The sequence below is a fragment of the Salmo salar genome, chromosome ssa11, assembly GCF_905237065.1.
Source record: "Salmo salar chromosome ssa11, Ssal_v3.1, whole genome shotgun sequence".
Classification (NCBI taxonomy): domain Eukaryota; kingdom Metazoa; phylum Chordata; class Actinopteri; order Salmoniformes; family Salmonidae; genus Salmo; species Salmo salar.
Genome location: NC_059452.1, coordinates 9,900,757 through 9,917,500, shown reverse-complemented (window position 1 = coordinate 9,917,500; position 16,744 = coordinate 9,900,757). Strand labels below are relative to the sequence as shown.

General features: G+C 38.9%; 1 protein-coding gene, 1 long non-coding RNA gene and 1 pseudogene across 2 annotated transcripts in view; 1 reads left to right on the top strand and 2 right to left on the bottom strand.

Annotated features, from left to right (window-relative positions):
• Nucleotides 1–1,131, bottom strand: part of LOC106561964 (CD59 molecule (CD59 blood group)) — a 1,724-nt gene extending 593 nt beyond the window's left edge. The window contains exons 1-3 of the mRNA XM_045689033.1: nt 1,044–1,131; nt 433–534; nt 1–344 (exon numbers count right to left, since the gene is read on the bottom strand). The exon at nt 1–344 is cut by the window's left edge and continues 593 nt beyond it. Coding sequence (XP_045544989.1) covers nt 145–344; nt 433–534; nt 1,044–1,098 — 357 coding nt within the window. The 5' untranslated portion in view covers nt 1,099–1,131 and the 3' untranslated portion in view covers nt 1–144. The remainder of the gene's footprint in view (nt 345–432; nt 535–1,043) is intronic.
• Nucleotides 1–6,691, top strand: part of LOC123725131 (uncharacterized) — a 17,013-nt gene extending 10,322 nt beyond the window's left edge. Inside the window, exon 2 of the long non-coding RNA XR_006757500.1 lies at nt 6,644–6,691. This is a non-coding gene — a long non-coding RNA (uncharacterized lncRNA). The remainder of the gene's footprint in view (nt 1–6,643) is intronic.
• LOC106561963 (F-box only protein 3-like) lies at nt 35–15,355 on the bottom strand (annotated as a pseudogene).
• Nucleotides 15,356–16,744: the final 1,389 nt, after the last annotated feature.

Below are 16,744 nucleotides of genomic sequence, written 5' to 3'. Positions count from 1 at the left end.
AATGTGCAGCAGTAAGTCAGGCAAATACAGCAGAATTTCAGCATGAGCCATTAGCCCATATCTTCCTGCTTGCCATTCCATCAGTGGCTTCTGTTGAGTCGAATGGCAGCATTAGAGCTTCTAAGACATAAGTGTGAGGAGAGGTTACTGCATACACCACCACATCACTGCCAATGAGGCAAGAAGGCCCAGCAAGGGCTTGCCAGTGCCAATGGATGTGGCTCCGTTGCATAGGTCACTGGTGCAACAATCGAAGGTGAACTTTGGTACAGATGGGAACATCTGGGCCAATCGATTGAAGTCGCAGTCAGAGTACTTGATGCACTGCCGAGTCGTCTGTCCCCCTGTGCCAAATAACATACGAGTTACAGGGTAATGCAGAGAAATGGGAGGATTTTCATAATTTGATTCAGATTACACATTTTACGGCACCTGTCTCAGTCAGTGTCAGGCAGGCATCATCATTACTGCAGTCCTGTGTATTTGTGCAGCTCCCTGTGTAATCATTGCATTTGACACAGCGGATGGCAGAACCTGAGAAAACAAGGTGAGACACTTAGCCCTTCACATGACTCAAGTCATTCTACTTCCCTTTTGATTAGCTACTGTGATTTGGTCAAATGTGAAATGCTCCATCCTTGATTGCGATACAGTTTCGGAAAACTTGAATATCATCCAAAAATAACTTTACATATACAAAACATACACTTACTGCTTTACCACAAATGTCCACTTATGTTTTGGAAGCTTTTGTTTCCTCCTGAGTTTTCATTTGCATTGCACTTCCTGAGCTAAACACTTCTGAGGGAATCTGTTTAAACGGCACACAGTAAATGCATCTTTTGTATTTGTAAAATTATTTTTGGGTGCTATGAACGTAGAGTGAGGTTTCCAAAACCGTATTATATGCAGTGATTATTAACGGTTAGACAGAGCATTGTAAATGTGAACCCTATGGCTATATGACCTTCAATTCTCGAGAGCTAGACCAGACTCAACAGTATCAAAGAACCAACTTAAATGGCAGAAAAATTATTACTTACCCAATCCAAATATTGCAAAGCAGAACACTAAGCACATCCCAGGATAATTAGTCATGATTTTGATTTCTGCTTACTGTCACGTCTGGATAAAAACAAAAAGACAATCATTTAAAGCTATAATCCTTAGTTGCTAAATCCATTTTTGGACTTGTAAATTAATTATATATACCCATTAATTTTTGAAGAATAACTTAAATGCCTCATAAGCTTATTTCAACTGTTGTATCCCATCAAAGCCCAAAATATAAGCTTGTTTTAATCTAATGTATAGCGTGTATAGCCTCAAAACATGGTTAAAACTATCATTTTGATAGCAGTTTATGAATTAGTTACATTTCTCCAGGCCCATCCCTCAGCGTTTTACCAAAACAGGGGCATGGTGACTTTGTTTCAATTAAGGACTGGCTTTAACTAGTGATGGGGGTAAAAACCTATACAGTTACATATCGGGATATTATGTTTGACGCTCTCATATCATTTTGACAATATCGCAATATACATTTTGCGCTGTACCTGCACCAAAACTCCTGTTAATCCTTCATAGTTAGGCTCCCTATTTAAAAAGATGGAGAACAATTTGTTTTCAGCACTTGTATTTCCCTGATTGATCCAAACTAGTTCTCATGGCTCTCTTGTCCCTAGGCAGCAGACATATGGGGAGATACGTATTGTGATTCGATGTTTAAAACATATTGGCACCGGGTAAGTATTGTGACAATGGGTGCGTTCGTAAAGTCACTCTGGCCATCTACTCCAATTTCAGAGCACTCTCGTCTTAATGTGCCAGAGCGCAGAATAACTGATGAATTTACAAAAGCTCAACAACCGTTGAATATGACCAGTGTCGGTAAACGTCGGCAAAAAAAAGCGTCATTAAATTGTTGCCGGCAGCAAAGTTGCAGTCACCAACGATCTCGATAACATGAAAACAGCCTAACCACCTCTGCAAGAGCGAGTAAAATGGTCATAGTTCTCTCATTTGTGTCTGGAAGTAGCTAGCCAACGTTAGCCAATTAGCTCGGGTGCTTGATTGCCGTTGTGAGGTCAGAACGGTCGTAGAACCCTACTCCTCGGCCAGAGCGTCCAGTGTGCGTTCTGAGCGCTCCTAGGGCGAAACTCTCAAAATCGACGAATGGACAATGTGACAACGCCCTGAATTTACGAACGCCCAGCTCTGGCACTTCAGATTGAATTTACGAACACACCTAATCGTGAGATCACTTGCAAGTCACATGACTAGGTCAATTCCAATGACACACTTTCCAGATTACGTCCAAACGCATTCCCTAATGAAATACATGACACATTTAACAATGCTTTTTTTCCTGATAAAAATGAGATGATTGCATCCGCCGTGGAGCCCAGTTTCATAATATTACCATATGTCCAAGCTGCTTGCCATAGTTTTGAAATAATCACGAAAACAACACCTAAGGCCTTTTTCACGCTGCCATCTCGTATTAGTTCTATTGAACACCGTGGCCCACGTTGTTTGTAGTTAAAATGGAAAACAAATTATTTATGGAACTCAGATCGTCCGATTGTTTCATATAGGGAAATCTTCGTGTCTGTGTATATATATATTTTTAAATTTGACACTTTAATCATGAGAATACCCACTAATTAAGGCTGGGCAGTGTATTCCGCTGTCAAACGCTAGACCAGGAATAGTCAGAAGTCGACATTTGTTAACTACTTACCGTTATGCAGACATAAGCACCATTGAGGTGCGGATGTTTACTTTCTACACAAGTTTGGTATTGTTTAGTTTCGTCCTAAGAACAGATTGTAGTGGTAAAATAAAAAGGGATACATGTTTTGGTGCCATTTAGGTGAAATGAAATTCTAAGTATCACTTCAGTCAAAACAGGCTCTGTGAACGTTCCATTCGTTTGCTATGGGCTCGCACTAGTGTTCCACCTTAGCCAACGTTATTTTGCCATTTTTCAGCTGTCTCCCTCCATATGCATATGCCATGGCTTTGGTTTACAGTAACCTGACCAAGACAGTAGCTAGTGATGGTCCAGACTTGATCAACTGGCAAGACTAAGGTTACGTTAGCTACAGTAGCTAAAGCTATGCTAGATAGCCAACCACACCACATTAACTGAAATAGTTACGTTAGTTCATACATTGAACATTTTTAACGAAATAGGTCTTTACTTACCCTGCTTGCTCGAACAACGAAAGCAAAATGGCAAGCAAGTGCTTCGGAACTCGAAATATCAACCATGGCCCCTCCCCTTCAGAGCGTAGTTTGGTGGTGACACCAACCTATTAAGTACATTCAGTATTATAAGGTGTGATGTTATATTCAGGGTACAACAATTGACATTTCATAATACTGTATGACGAAGCGTTAGTAATTTTAATGACTGATTAATTCCCGATACAGCCTGGTTCGAATCCAGGCTATATCACAACCGGCCGTGATGGGGAGTCCCATAATGCGGCGCACAATTGGCCCAGCGTCGTCCGGGTTTGGCTGGTGTAGGTCATCATTGTAAATAAGAATATGTTCTTAACGAACTTGCTACTTAAATAAAGGTTAGATTAAAAAAAATACAAATAATAATAATTAATCGACACATGACATACCAAGTTGGAGGTTGAAGTGCATTTCAAAATGGCCAACTATTTGAACCGATACTCTTATGTTCAGGTAGACTGATTGCCCCACAACTGCCTACACCGGTTTGTCTCAGAAAATGAATGTCAGGGACAAATTTAACAGCTGGGTTTTACAATGCATCCTTGGAATGGGCTATATTCATTGACATTGACAACTGTAATACAGTTGTCATAGACTGAATGCTAGTCATAAGAAAGACCAACTTACTGCACTCTACTTTAATTAGTTATCATGACATGAATGGGTGAAATGAGACTATTGGTTTACACCAGTAGGCCAACAACTCAACAGCTGAACAAAGGAACATTGGTCAGGCTACAAGAGGCCACTTGAATATCTGGCAACATCAAGACAAATTCCAAAACAAACAATAGACAATTGTGAGCTCGTCTCAGTATGCCATGTGTGTGTGATCATCATTGTTGTTTTAATCAAACAATTTGATGAATTTCTTTGTCAATTGTGCTTTTAACCTGACAATCTCTGCAGAAGTGAAAGTTGAACTAAGATCGGCCTATTAATTAACATTTTGTACAATGTTCTTCAATAGGCATCTTGGTTTTCAACGTTGACTTCTATAGAGATTGTGTGATGTACTGTATGCACACTTTCTCTTACAAAAATAGTCTTTAAAACATTGATCGCAACCAATTTCTAACTGATCTTTTTATTCTTATGAATCTATTTCTCAGTTACCGCAGGTAATTGAACTTAAAAAATACAAATGATATCAATGAAATAAATCCATCACAACAATTCATGAAAAAAAAAAAAAATCAATGTGCTTACAAATTCAGCATTTAGTGTTTATTTACCCCAAACATAGAAAAACAAAAACACATGAAGTAAAAAAAAACTGTTACACTGAACAAATACCTACACATGCAAATCAAGAGGTTTGAAATTATAATAGAAAACATCCAGACATTATTGCACAGTTTAGTTTAGTACAAGATTAAAACAATCAGTTATTACCCACAAAATGTCTTGCCATTCATAGGCAAGAAGAACAGAAGGCAAACGCCTTCATCCCATATTTAGAGAAAATGATTTTAAAATCATACATAACAGCACACACCTTCCTGGCAACATTGTCAAAGATAAAACATCTCCCTGAAAAAACTGTATTTGCTCTGCTAAGCCAGGGTATTTTCATGTCCAGTAACGTACAGTTGAAGTCGGAAGTTTACATACACCTTAGGCAAATACATTTAAACTCAGTTTTTCACAATTCCTGACAATTAATCATAGTAAAAATTCCCTGTCTTAGGTCAGTTAGGATCACCACTTTATTTTAAGAACGTGAAATGCCAGAATAATAGTAAAGAGTGATACATTTCAGCTTTTATTACTTTCATCACATTCCCAGTGGGTCAGAAGTTTACATACACTGAATAAGTATTTGGTAGCATTGCCTTGAAATTGTTTAACTTGGGTCAAACGTTTCAGGTAGCCTTCCACAAGCTTCCCACAATAAGTTGGGTGAATTTTGGCCCATTCCTCCTGACAGAGCTGGTGTAACTGAGTCAGGTTTGTAGGACTCCTTGCTCGCACACACTTTTTCAGTTCTGCCCATAGACTTTCAATAGGATTGAGGTCAGGGCTTTGTGATGGCCACTCAAATGCATTGACTTTGTTGTCTTTAAGCCATTTTGCCACAACTTTGGAAGTATGTTTGGGGTCATTGTCCATTTGCGACCAAGCATTAACTTCCTGACTGTCTTGAGACGTTGCTTCAATACATCCACATAATTTGCCCTCATGATGCCATCTATTTTGTGAAGTGCACCAGTCCCTCCTGCAGCAAAGCACCCCAATGCTTGACGGTTGGGATGTTCTTTGGCTTGCCAGCCTCTCCCTTTTTCCTCCAAACATAACGATGTTCATTATGGCCAAACAGTCTATTTTTGTTTCATCAGACCAGAGGACATTTCTAGAAAAAGTAAGATCTTTGTCCCCATGTGCAGTTGCAAACCGTTGGACTGACTTTTTTTATGGCGGTTTTGGAGCAGTGGTATCTTCCTTGCTGAGCAGCCTTTCAGGTTATGTCAATATAGGACTCGTTTTACTGTGGATATAGATACTTTTGTACCTGTTTCCTCCAGCATCTTCACAAGGTCCTTTTCTGTTGTTCTGGGATTGATTTGCACTTTTCGCACCAAAGTACGTTCATCTCTAGGCGACAGAACACGTCTCCTTCCTGAGCGGTATGACAGCTGCGTGGTCCCATGGTGTTTAAACTTGCGTACTATTGTTTGTGCAGATGAACGTGATACCTTCAGGAAATTGCTCCCAAGGATGAACCAGACTAGTGGAGGTCCACAATTTTTTTTCCTGAGTTCTTGGCTGATTTCTTTTGATTTTCCCATGATGTCAAGCAAAGAGTGTAGTGGGTGAACTTAGTCAACTTAGTGTATGTAAACTTCTGACCCACTGGAATTGTGTTACAGTGAATTATAAGTGAAATAATCTGTCTAAACAATTGTTGGAAAGATTACTTGTGTCATGCACAAAGTAGATGTCCTAACCGACTTGCCAAAACTATAGTTTGTTAACAAGAAATTTGTGGAGTGGTTGAAAAATTAGTTTTAATGACTCCAACCTAAGTGTATGTAAACTTCTGACTTCAACTGTATGATGAAAATTACATTAGTAATCTGTTAGCTGTAAATCATTCTTAGATCGTAACAGGTTTTTGTCCACTGCTACCAAATGGAGACAACTGAGAATGAAGCATTACGCTAAGTCCACAGAATCCTCTAGTCTAGTCACCTACCGACAACGTCTGGCCCACGGACCTCCTCCAAATTCCCATTAGCATTGGTGATCTTCCAATAACGACAAGCATTCTCAGGGATGGCATCATTTGCCATTTCAATCCTGAGGGTGGAATTTAATCTATAAGGTTAGGGAAGTTATGACAGCTGTATTATGATCCATTTACCCATGTCTTTTTAATCATTATCAGGAGCTGAAATCAGAAGAGGAAATAGTGGTACCTGATCCGGTAGGTGAAGAAGAAATGTGGCGGGTGCACTGAGCTGAGCTCCGGTAAGAATGAGGTAGACACTGAAAAAGTAATATCCCCGTGGCGGAAACGAACTGCTTATCATGGACGTACCTGTGAATAGGGACAAAGCTTCAAAATCCTTTGGAAGCCTTGATTTGAATGCATGTTGTTAACTACATATTAGGGGTGTCCCCACCAAAAACTCTAAATAAAATCTTGGTCGACCAAGATACATCCTATGTGTTTTAATCAAATCAACTACATTGCATTCGGAAAGTATTCAGACCCCTTGACTTTTTCTACATTCTGTTACGTTAGACTTCTAAAAATTATAAAATAAGAATTTTTCCTCAATCTACACACAATACCCCATGACAAAGCAAAAAAACAGGTTTAGACATGTTAGTAAATGTATGAAAAATAAAACAGATACCTTATTTACATAAGTATTCAGACCTTTTGATATGAGACTCGAAATTGAGCTCAAGAGCATCCTGTTTCCATTGATCATTCTTGAGATGTTTCTACAACTTGATTGGAGTCCACCTGTGGTAAATTCAATTGATTGGACATGATTTGGAAAAGGCACACAACTGTCTATATAAGGTCCCACAGTTGACAGTGCATGTCAGAGCAAAAACCAAGCCATGAGGTCGAAGGAATTGCCCATAGAGCTCCGACAGGATTGTGTCGAGGCACAGATCTGGGGAAGTGTACCAAAAACTTTCTGCAGCATTGAAGGTCCCCAAGAACACAGTGGCTTCCATCATTCTTAAACGGAATAAGTTTGGAACAACCAAGACTCTTCCTACAGCTGGCCGCCTGGCCAAAATGAGCAATTGGGGGAGAAGGGAGGTGACTCGTAGCACGCGCTCCAGCAGGTATATCTCACTGGTCACCGCCAAAGCCAATTTATCCTTTGGCCGCCTTTCCTTCCAGTTCTCTGCTGCCAATGACTAGAATGAACTGCAAAAAATAAAATCACTGAAGCTGGAGACTCATAACTAGCTTTAAGCACCAGCTGTCAGAGCAACTCACAGATCACGGCACATAGCCAATCTGTAAACAGCCCATCCAACTACCTTATCTCCATACTGTATTTATTTATTTATCTTGCTCCTTTGCACCCCAGTATCTCTACTTGCACATTCATCTTCTGCACATCTACCATTCCAGTGTTTAATTGCTATATTGTAATTACTTCGCCACCATGGCCTATTTATTGCCTTAACTCCCTTATCTTACCTCTCACTGTTTATATACTTTTTGTTCTACTGTATTATTGACTATGTTTTGTTTATTCCATGTGTAACTCTGTGTTGTATGTGTCGAACTGCTATGCTTAATTTTGGTCTGGTCACAGTTGCAAATGAGAACTTGTTATCAACTAGCCTACCTGGTTAAATAAAGGTGAAATAAAAAATAACTTATAATAACAACAATAAGAAAATGTAATGTTATTTGGAGCACTGTAGACACTAAATCGATTATAAATAATACAGGAGAGGATGTTCTAACAAAATAAAGTGTAAAGCCTTTATTACAGCAAAGCAAAAGCTGAATTTGTGAAATTGTTTACTTGACAAGTCGTTGCATGACGCTTGGTGCTCATGGAATCAGTAGGCTATTAAACAAACACTCAAACAGGCAACAGAAGCAAGATCTGTCTTATTTCTGTAGATATAGAGTACCAGCCAAAGGTTTGGACACACCTACTCATTCATTTTATTATGTTCTACTTTGTAGAATAATTGTTTACACATCAAAACTTTGGAATCATGTAGTAATGAAAAAGTTAAACAAATTAAAAAATATTTTATATTTGAGAATCTTCAAAGTAGCCAGCATTTGCCTTGAAAGCTTTGTACACTAGGCATTCTCTCAACCAGCTTCGAGGTAGTCACCTGGAATGCATTTCAATTAACAGGTGTATCTTAATTTGAGTAATTTATTTCCTTCTTAATGCATTTGAGCCAATCAGTTGTGTTGTGACAAGGAAGGGTTGGTATACAGAAGACCAAGTCCATATTATGGCAAGAACAGCTCAAATTAGCAAATAGAAATGACAGTCCATCATTACTTTAACACATGAAAGTCAGTCAATGCGGAAAATTAAGAACTTTGAAAGTTTCTTCAAGTGCAGTCGCAAAAACCATCAAGCGGTATAATGAAACTGGCTCTCATGAGGACCGCCACAGGAAAGGAAGACACAGTTACCTCTGCTGCAGAAGAAAAGTTGAATTACTGCAAAGAAACCACTACTAAAGGAAACCAATAATAAGAAGAGACTTACTTGGGACAAGAAACACGAGCAATTGACAGACCGGTGGAAATCTGTCCTTTTGTCTGATGAGTCCAAAATTTAGATTTTTGGTTCCAACCGCTGTCTTTGTGAGACGCAGAGTAGGTGAACAGATGTCTGCATGTGTGGTTCCCACCGTGAAGCATGGTGGAGGTGGTGTAATGGTGTGGGGGTGCTTTGCTGGGGACACTGATTTATTTCGAATTCAAGGCACACTTAACCAGCATGGCTACCACAGCATTCTGCAGTGATATGCCATCCCATCTGGTTTGGGCTTACTGTGACTATCATTTGTTTTTCAACAGGATAATGACCCAACACACCTCCAGACTGTGTAAGGGCTATTTGACCAAGAAGGAGAGTGAGTGATGCATCAGATGACCTGGCCTCTACAATCACCCGACCTCAACCCAATTGAGATGGTTAGGGATGAGTTGGACCACAGAGTGAAGGAAAAGCAGCCAACAAGTGCTCAGCATATGTGGGAACGCCTTCAAGACGGTTGGAAAAGCATTCCAAGTGAAACTTGTGGCGAGAAAGCCAAGAGTGTGCAAAGCTGTCATCAAGGCAAATGATGGCTACTTTAAGATTCTCAAATATAAAATATATTTTTTGATTTAATACTATTTTGGTTACTACAAGATTCCATATGTGTTATTTCATAGTTTTGATGCCTTCACTATTATTCTACAATGTAGAGAAGGAAAAAAAACACACTTTTTATTTATTTTTTTACTTGAAAGAGTAGGTGTGTCCTAATTTTTGACTGGTACTGTGATAGATAGATAGATAGATAGATAGATAGATAGATAGATAGATAGATAGATAGATAGATAGATAGATAGATAGATAGATAGATAGATACTGTGCTCGACTAAAGAAATCTCGGTCAACCAACAGCCTATCAACCAGTCGACTAAATGGGGTCAGCCCTACTACATATTGTTGAGTATTGCCATCATGACACAGAAACTACGACCTCCCTGCATGTGTCAGTTAGGTATTTCAGAAAGGGAAAGTTAATGGAGGTTACCTGAAGATCTGATCCCGGATGATGGGGTATTCTCCTGTTACCACATTATGGACGTACGAGGTAAACCACTCAGTAAAGCTGGACCCTAAGGTGAGAAATTAGAGTGAGAGGAAGCAAAATAATGAGTAAGTGTGAGACACTGCATAAGTTCAAACCCATTTATGTTGAGGAACTAACACATTGAATAACAAAAAATATTATTTTAGCAAATGAACCACAGACTTCCATTTTTTTTTATTCCATTAATGGAGTGCTATGTTGCAATACAGCAGTTTATATTTCACATCTCCCATCATGCAGTTAGTCCACAATCTCAAGAATGGGAGCAATGCCGGCATCCTCTGTACCTTGAAGATTTCCTGGACTTACATAATAACCTAGTTGTTAAGCATCCAAAAAAAAGTTTGCAATTGCTTAACTTGCAGTGAGATGTCACCATGAAACATTTTCACACAACCTAACTGAAATATTTTTTATAACATATGTAAAACTAATAGCTCATCATACCTGTGATGAACATGTCAATTGCAGATGGATCTTGTGCCATTTGATCCTATAATAGAAGCATTTAGAACAATCCTATTAGTCATCCATTAGTGTAAAGTACTTAAGTAAAATAATTTAAAGTTGTTTTTTGGGGCATTTGTACCATTTATATATTTTTTTGAACTTTCACTCAAGTACATTCCTAAAGAAAATGTACTTTTTACTCCATACATTTTCCCTGACACCCAAAAGTTACATTTCTAATGCTTAACAGGATAGGAACATTGTCAAATTCACCCACTTATCAAGAGAACATCCCTGGTCATGTCTACTGCCTCTGATCTGGCAGACTCACTAAACACAAATGCTTTGTTTGTAAATTATGTTGGAGTGTGACCCTGACTATCCCTAAATTAAAAAATAAAAATGGAAAATTGTGCAGTCTGGTTTGCTTAATATAAGGAATCTGAAATTATTTAAACTTTTATTTTTGATATTTAAGTATATTTAAGTATATTTGAAATCAAAGACTTGTATACTTTTACAAGTAGTATTTTACTGGGTGACTTATGCGAGTCATTGTATATTAAGATATCTTTACTTTAACTCAAGTATGACAATTGGGTACTTTTTCCACCACTGCCATTAGTTAATTTCCATTATTCAACATTTTCTCCTGCCTGTGGTGATACCATAGGTAGAAAAGGGCTGCCCCCGGTGGCAAAGACTTGTCTGTTTGCTGCTCTGGCACCCCAATGGTGGAATAAGCTCCCTCACGAGGCCAGGACAGCGGAGTCAATCACCACCTTCCGGAGACACCTGAAACCCCACCTCTTTAAGGAATACCTAGGATAGGATAAAGTAATCCTTCTAACCCCCCCCTTAAAAGATTTAGATGCACTATTGTAAAGTGGTTGTTCCACTGGATATCATAAGGTGAATGCACCAATTTGTAAGTCGCTCTGGATAAGAGCGTCTGCTAAATGACTTAAATGTAAATGTAATGTAATGTAAATGTCCTTGCTCCAATTTATGAAACGTAAACACCGGAAGCTGTTTGCAACTGACATGGTGAGAAAGCTAGAAAATGGTTCCCCCCAGTTGCAATGAGTTTTATCTGTCACAAATAACTTATGAAAGCTAAATACTGAAAGTTATATAAAGCTCAAATTAAGGAGTTGTTTATCATTACTAAGCGATGCTACAGACTTATTATTTTCATCCTTAACCTGTGTGTGAGAATAAAAGGCTGTCTCCCTGTTGTAATGGGGGTGGGGGCTGGGGTCTCATATGGAAACTGACCGGGCAGTGGTAGAAGATCTCGCTGCGGCCCTCAGTGCCATGTATTGGCTGAGGCCTGTGTGGAAGAGAAGGTGAGGGGGAAACACTGCCTCATGCCCTTGCGCTGCTTAAAGCCAACTGCTGCCGTTTCAATATCCAGCAGGTCCCCTGAACGGTAATGGTTAGACAGGGCCATGCTTCCCATTAAACTGGAAGAAAATAGGGGTAGATCATTTTTACCACAAGTATACTTTTCATGTCAATTTGTTCACGTAAATTCATCTTATTCAGCTCAGCAGCACAAAAACAAATATAGACAAACAATGGATTCTCATACCCAGGAACGACCAGCTTCTGCCCATTGTGTATCCGGTACGAGTACCGACAGTCATTTGAAAGCTTGCAACCCACCTGCGCCTCAATGCCATCCAGCTCTTCTTCCTTTGCTCCCTCTGCTCAGGGGAAACCATAACATTTACTTTGGCAAACAAACGACAATAAAAAAAAATAAGTATGGATTTTCTATCCATCATCATATTGGTTGAGGGTTTTATGATAATAAGGCCTAATGGTTCCATCGAACCATCTCACAGCTATCAAATCACCTAAAGTGACCTAAAGTGGTGATGTGTATTCCTTGTGGAGGCTTACCTTTGAGAGAGGCGATCATTCTGGGGCACCGCTGGTCAAGGTATCTCTTCAGGTCATCCCAGGCTTTATTCTGGATGCCATAGTGATCAATGTAGTGACCCAAGTCAGTATAGAACTCACGGAAGAGTTCCTTCCAGGGTTGAACCTTTTGGATTTTGTCGGACCTGCTCAACAACAAAATATTTGCTAAATAAAACTTAGCAATACTATTCAGTTTGCCAAATAAACACATTGAGTAATAAGTACAAACCTTCCTGATTAATACATCAAATAAGAGATCATAAGAATGTTGGTACAAGCCATTTTGAATCTTTTATCATTTGAAACGTTTTTATGTGAATGTTTTGCTGTTACTCTTCACCACGAACCAGAGGAAGTGAACTACAACTCTACTCTTTGCTACAGACAAGATTCTCATACACAGGCTTTGAACTGTCCATAGGCTAAAGAAATCCATGTTTTTTGTTGTTGTTTATCAACACACTTACTCATTAAGAACCAAAGATGATCGATATACTGTCAAGATACATGTCTCTCCGCCCTAACAATGTCCACAAAGCGTTAAATGTAACGTTAAATGTCTTACTTACATCAGTACACTCCGTAACATAAGCATTACCAAACTTCTATCCGATCAAATAAATCTCACGTAGCAAATAAGCCATTCATTTTATTGTTGACCAAATTCGACACTCTCACTGACAAAAACTCATTGCTTGGTGGGCTAAACGAAAGAGAGAAAAAAAAACACCTGCTGGAGGGGAAAAGATTTACACTAGCGATAAGGCTTTGGAAAGTTTTGGAACTTAACTTTCATACTAGCGAGAAAGAATCTTTCAAATACAAAATATACACTTAATGTGCGCAGGTTTTTTTTTTTTCATGTAAACTCATCTTATTCAGCTCAGCAGGCCAAAAACATTTAGACAAACAATTATTTGGATTCAAGTAATCTCATACCAGGAACGACCGGCTTCTGCCCAGTGTGGCTGTTTTTCACCTGTTGCCTCCCTACAACTCACACTCTTCTTCGATTAGGTTTAACGGCGGTTGGCATCCAATATGTTGCATTACCGCCACCTACTAGACTGGAGTACAACTTCCTTATACTTTGCTTGAAAAATAAATAAAAACAAATACCCTACCATCTAACTGTAAAAAAAAATAACACCACCCTACTCCACTATTTAAATCTATTTAGTCCTACCTCATGCCAACAACCTGAGAGGATGGGACATCACCACTTAACACACGGGCTCCAAAGTGGCGCAGCGGTCTAAGTCACTGCATCTCATTGCTTGAAGCGTCACTACAGACACCCTGAATCGAATCCAGGCTGTATCACAACCGGCCGTGATTGGGAGTCCCATAGGGCGGCGCACATTTCCATTGGACCATTCCATTCCACCTTTCCTGTTTCTCAAAATACAGCCAGGTGCAACTTTCCTAAACGGCATACATTAAGTGTATCGTTTGTATAAATATAAACAATATCTTTTATTGTTTATATTAAAGTTAAAGCTGCAATATGTGGCTTTTTGGGCTATGACCAAACTCCATAGAAAAGTGAGTTGTAGATCTGTCAAGCTGTTTTTTAAGCAAGTACAAGAAGCGGTAGATATGTTCTATGCGTGCTATTTCTATGCTTCCCCTTCCTAAATTTCGTTTTTGAGTCTTTTACTTTTGTACACCAGGTTCAAACAGCTGAAAACACAATATTGTTGGTTATTGAAAAGATATTTCACAGCGGTTTAGATTGTACAATGATTCTCAACACTATGCATTGCTTGGTTTGTCACATAAACAAAAAAAATTGCAACCAGGAAATGGCGGAGAGACAACTGCACCTTTAAGTTCCGAATGTTTCAAAAATTGTATCTCGTGCTGGGCTCTTTTTGTTTAGACAGCGTAGGAGTGTCTGTAAAATCTCCTCAGGCAGCAGACAGCATTGTGAATAGACACGGTATAATGTTAATTAACATTTTCCGTCTAATCTGAATGGGACAGCGGATTAGTAACGTTAGTTAGCTTCAACAACAAGGCATCTGAAACCAAAACAAACCATTATGCTGCATTCATATCCAAGTGGGAAGGTGGTTATTACCCGGTGGCGGCATTCAAGTGCTTTGAACTCGCTGAAAAACACTGTACATTTTACTGCCGAAAATGCTGTTATCGAGGTCATTTCTTAGTAGGTGACGTCAGAGGTCAGCATGTGGGAGATGTCGGAGAACATGAATAATAGACACGTTTCTTTATGTAACCACTAAATACCACCTTCCCACTTGGTTATGAACGCAGCATTAGCCTGGCGATACTGAATTAGCCAACGGCTAATTGATAGTTACATTTTATGCAATAAATATTCCTGAAACTGTCATATTGAATAAGACCCATGACCAAACAACCAGGAAAGACTACAACATGTCATGTGATAGCATACTAGCTAGTAAACAAAAGTTAATTATTTGCTTAGCTAGCTAGCCAACAAATAACATTTGATTTGAACATATTGAGAACGTTAGCTATAGCTAGCTTCTGTGGCTGAGCATAGTTCTATTACACAACATAAACTCGTATGGTATTTTGTGCACAGGCATTTATCCATCTGAAGCGAGTTATACATACCTGATCAAATCTCTAAAGTCAAGAAAGAATAACATTAACAGCAAAGGATCGGAGGGTAAATTGTTCAAGCTAAGCTCCATGGACGTTGCCATTTTGGAACCTGGAGTTTTGCTTGTAGTAACATACTGTGTAGTAGCTTCCCTGTATTTGAGAGCGGTCTTCTTGCCAAGCTTGGTTGATAGGCCTATTTGGCAAATAAAATTATATGGACATTATATCCTTGTGTATAGTACCAAAGATTATTATAGCTGTTAGTGCAGTGTTCATGCTATGTATGCTTGCTTGTTCAAGCCACCTGTTAAAGCAGGAATCAGCAGTTGCATCCATAGACAGAACTATGGATGCAGGGACTGACAATCCATGATATCAATTATCATTTTCAAATCAAATTTTATTTGTCACATGCGCCGAATACAACAGGTGTAGACTTTACAGTGAAATGCTTACTTACAAGCCCTTAACCAACAATGCATTTTTAAGAAAATACCTAATAATAAAAGTAACAAATAATTAAAGAGCAGCAGTAAAATAACTATAGCGAGACTATATACAGGGGGTACCGGTACAGAGTCAATGTGGCTTGGGGGTAGAAGCTGTTTAGAAGCCTCTTGGACCTAGACTTGCAATGCGTTAGCAGAAAGAACAGTCTATGACTTGGGTGGCTGGAGTCTGACCATTTTTAAGATGTTTTGAGGCTAGATAGTGTCTGTTTACATTTACTTTGTTTATTTACAAACATTGGAGTAAAACAATCTTATATTTTGGGTTCTGATGGGATACTACAGTTGAACTAAGCTCATGAGGCATTTATAAATTGTATTCTTCAAGAATCAATGGGTACATATCATTAAGCTATACGTCCAAAAATGAGTGTAGCAACTGCATATGGCCCCTTTAAAATGCTTACATTTTAGGCCATCCTCAAGATGGCATCAAAGATTAGGCCTATATTCTACATTGGGTTATCCTTCAATTCACATATTGTACTCTTGCATGTTCAATTCGCATCCATGAATGAGTATTGTCTTAAAAGGGACTTCCCTCACTGTCTGAAATAATAATACTGTATTTATTTAACCTTTATTTAACTAGGCAAGTCAGTTAAAAACAAATTCTTATTTACAATGACGGCCTACCAAAAGGCAAAAGGCCTCCTGTGGGTTTAACACTGGATGTAGATTGCTGGATACATGTAAACCTATAGAATGCTATCTTTTTGTTTCAATTGTATAGATGAGCTGTGTTAAAAAATGAGAATTATGAACCAGTATTGCCTTCTGAATGAAAGCGGCCAGGAAAACCAAACTGAGGCAGCATACGTCATACCTCATCACACAGTTTGGAGAGATGGCCACTGCCCTGGGGGAAATTTCAAGATGTGATTCATCTAGACATGGGGATGGAATGTAAAAGAAGACTGAAGTGTTATTAAGTTATCCAGACAGCCATTGTGATGGCTTTCAGTATACAGAATGTTTCCAGAAGAGCTTGCAAAGTGAAACTACTTGCAGTCAGCTACTGTTGTTAGTAAATTAGCCTTTGAGCTTTTTTATTTGTCATGTTCAAGTGCTGTACTTTTGGTTACAGCAGTGCTAAGAACAGTGCTTGGCCCCAAGATGTTCACAGGTTTTGAGGGTCTGTTTGTACTGTGGGTTATGTTGTTTCCATGGAAACTGCA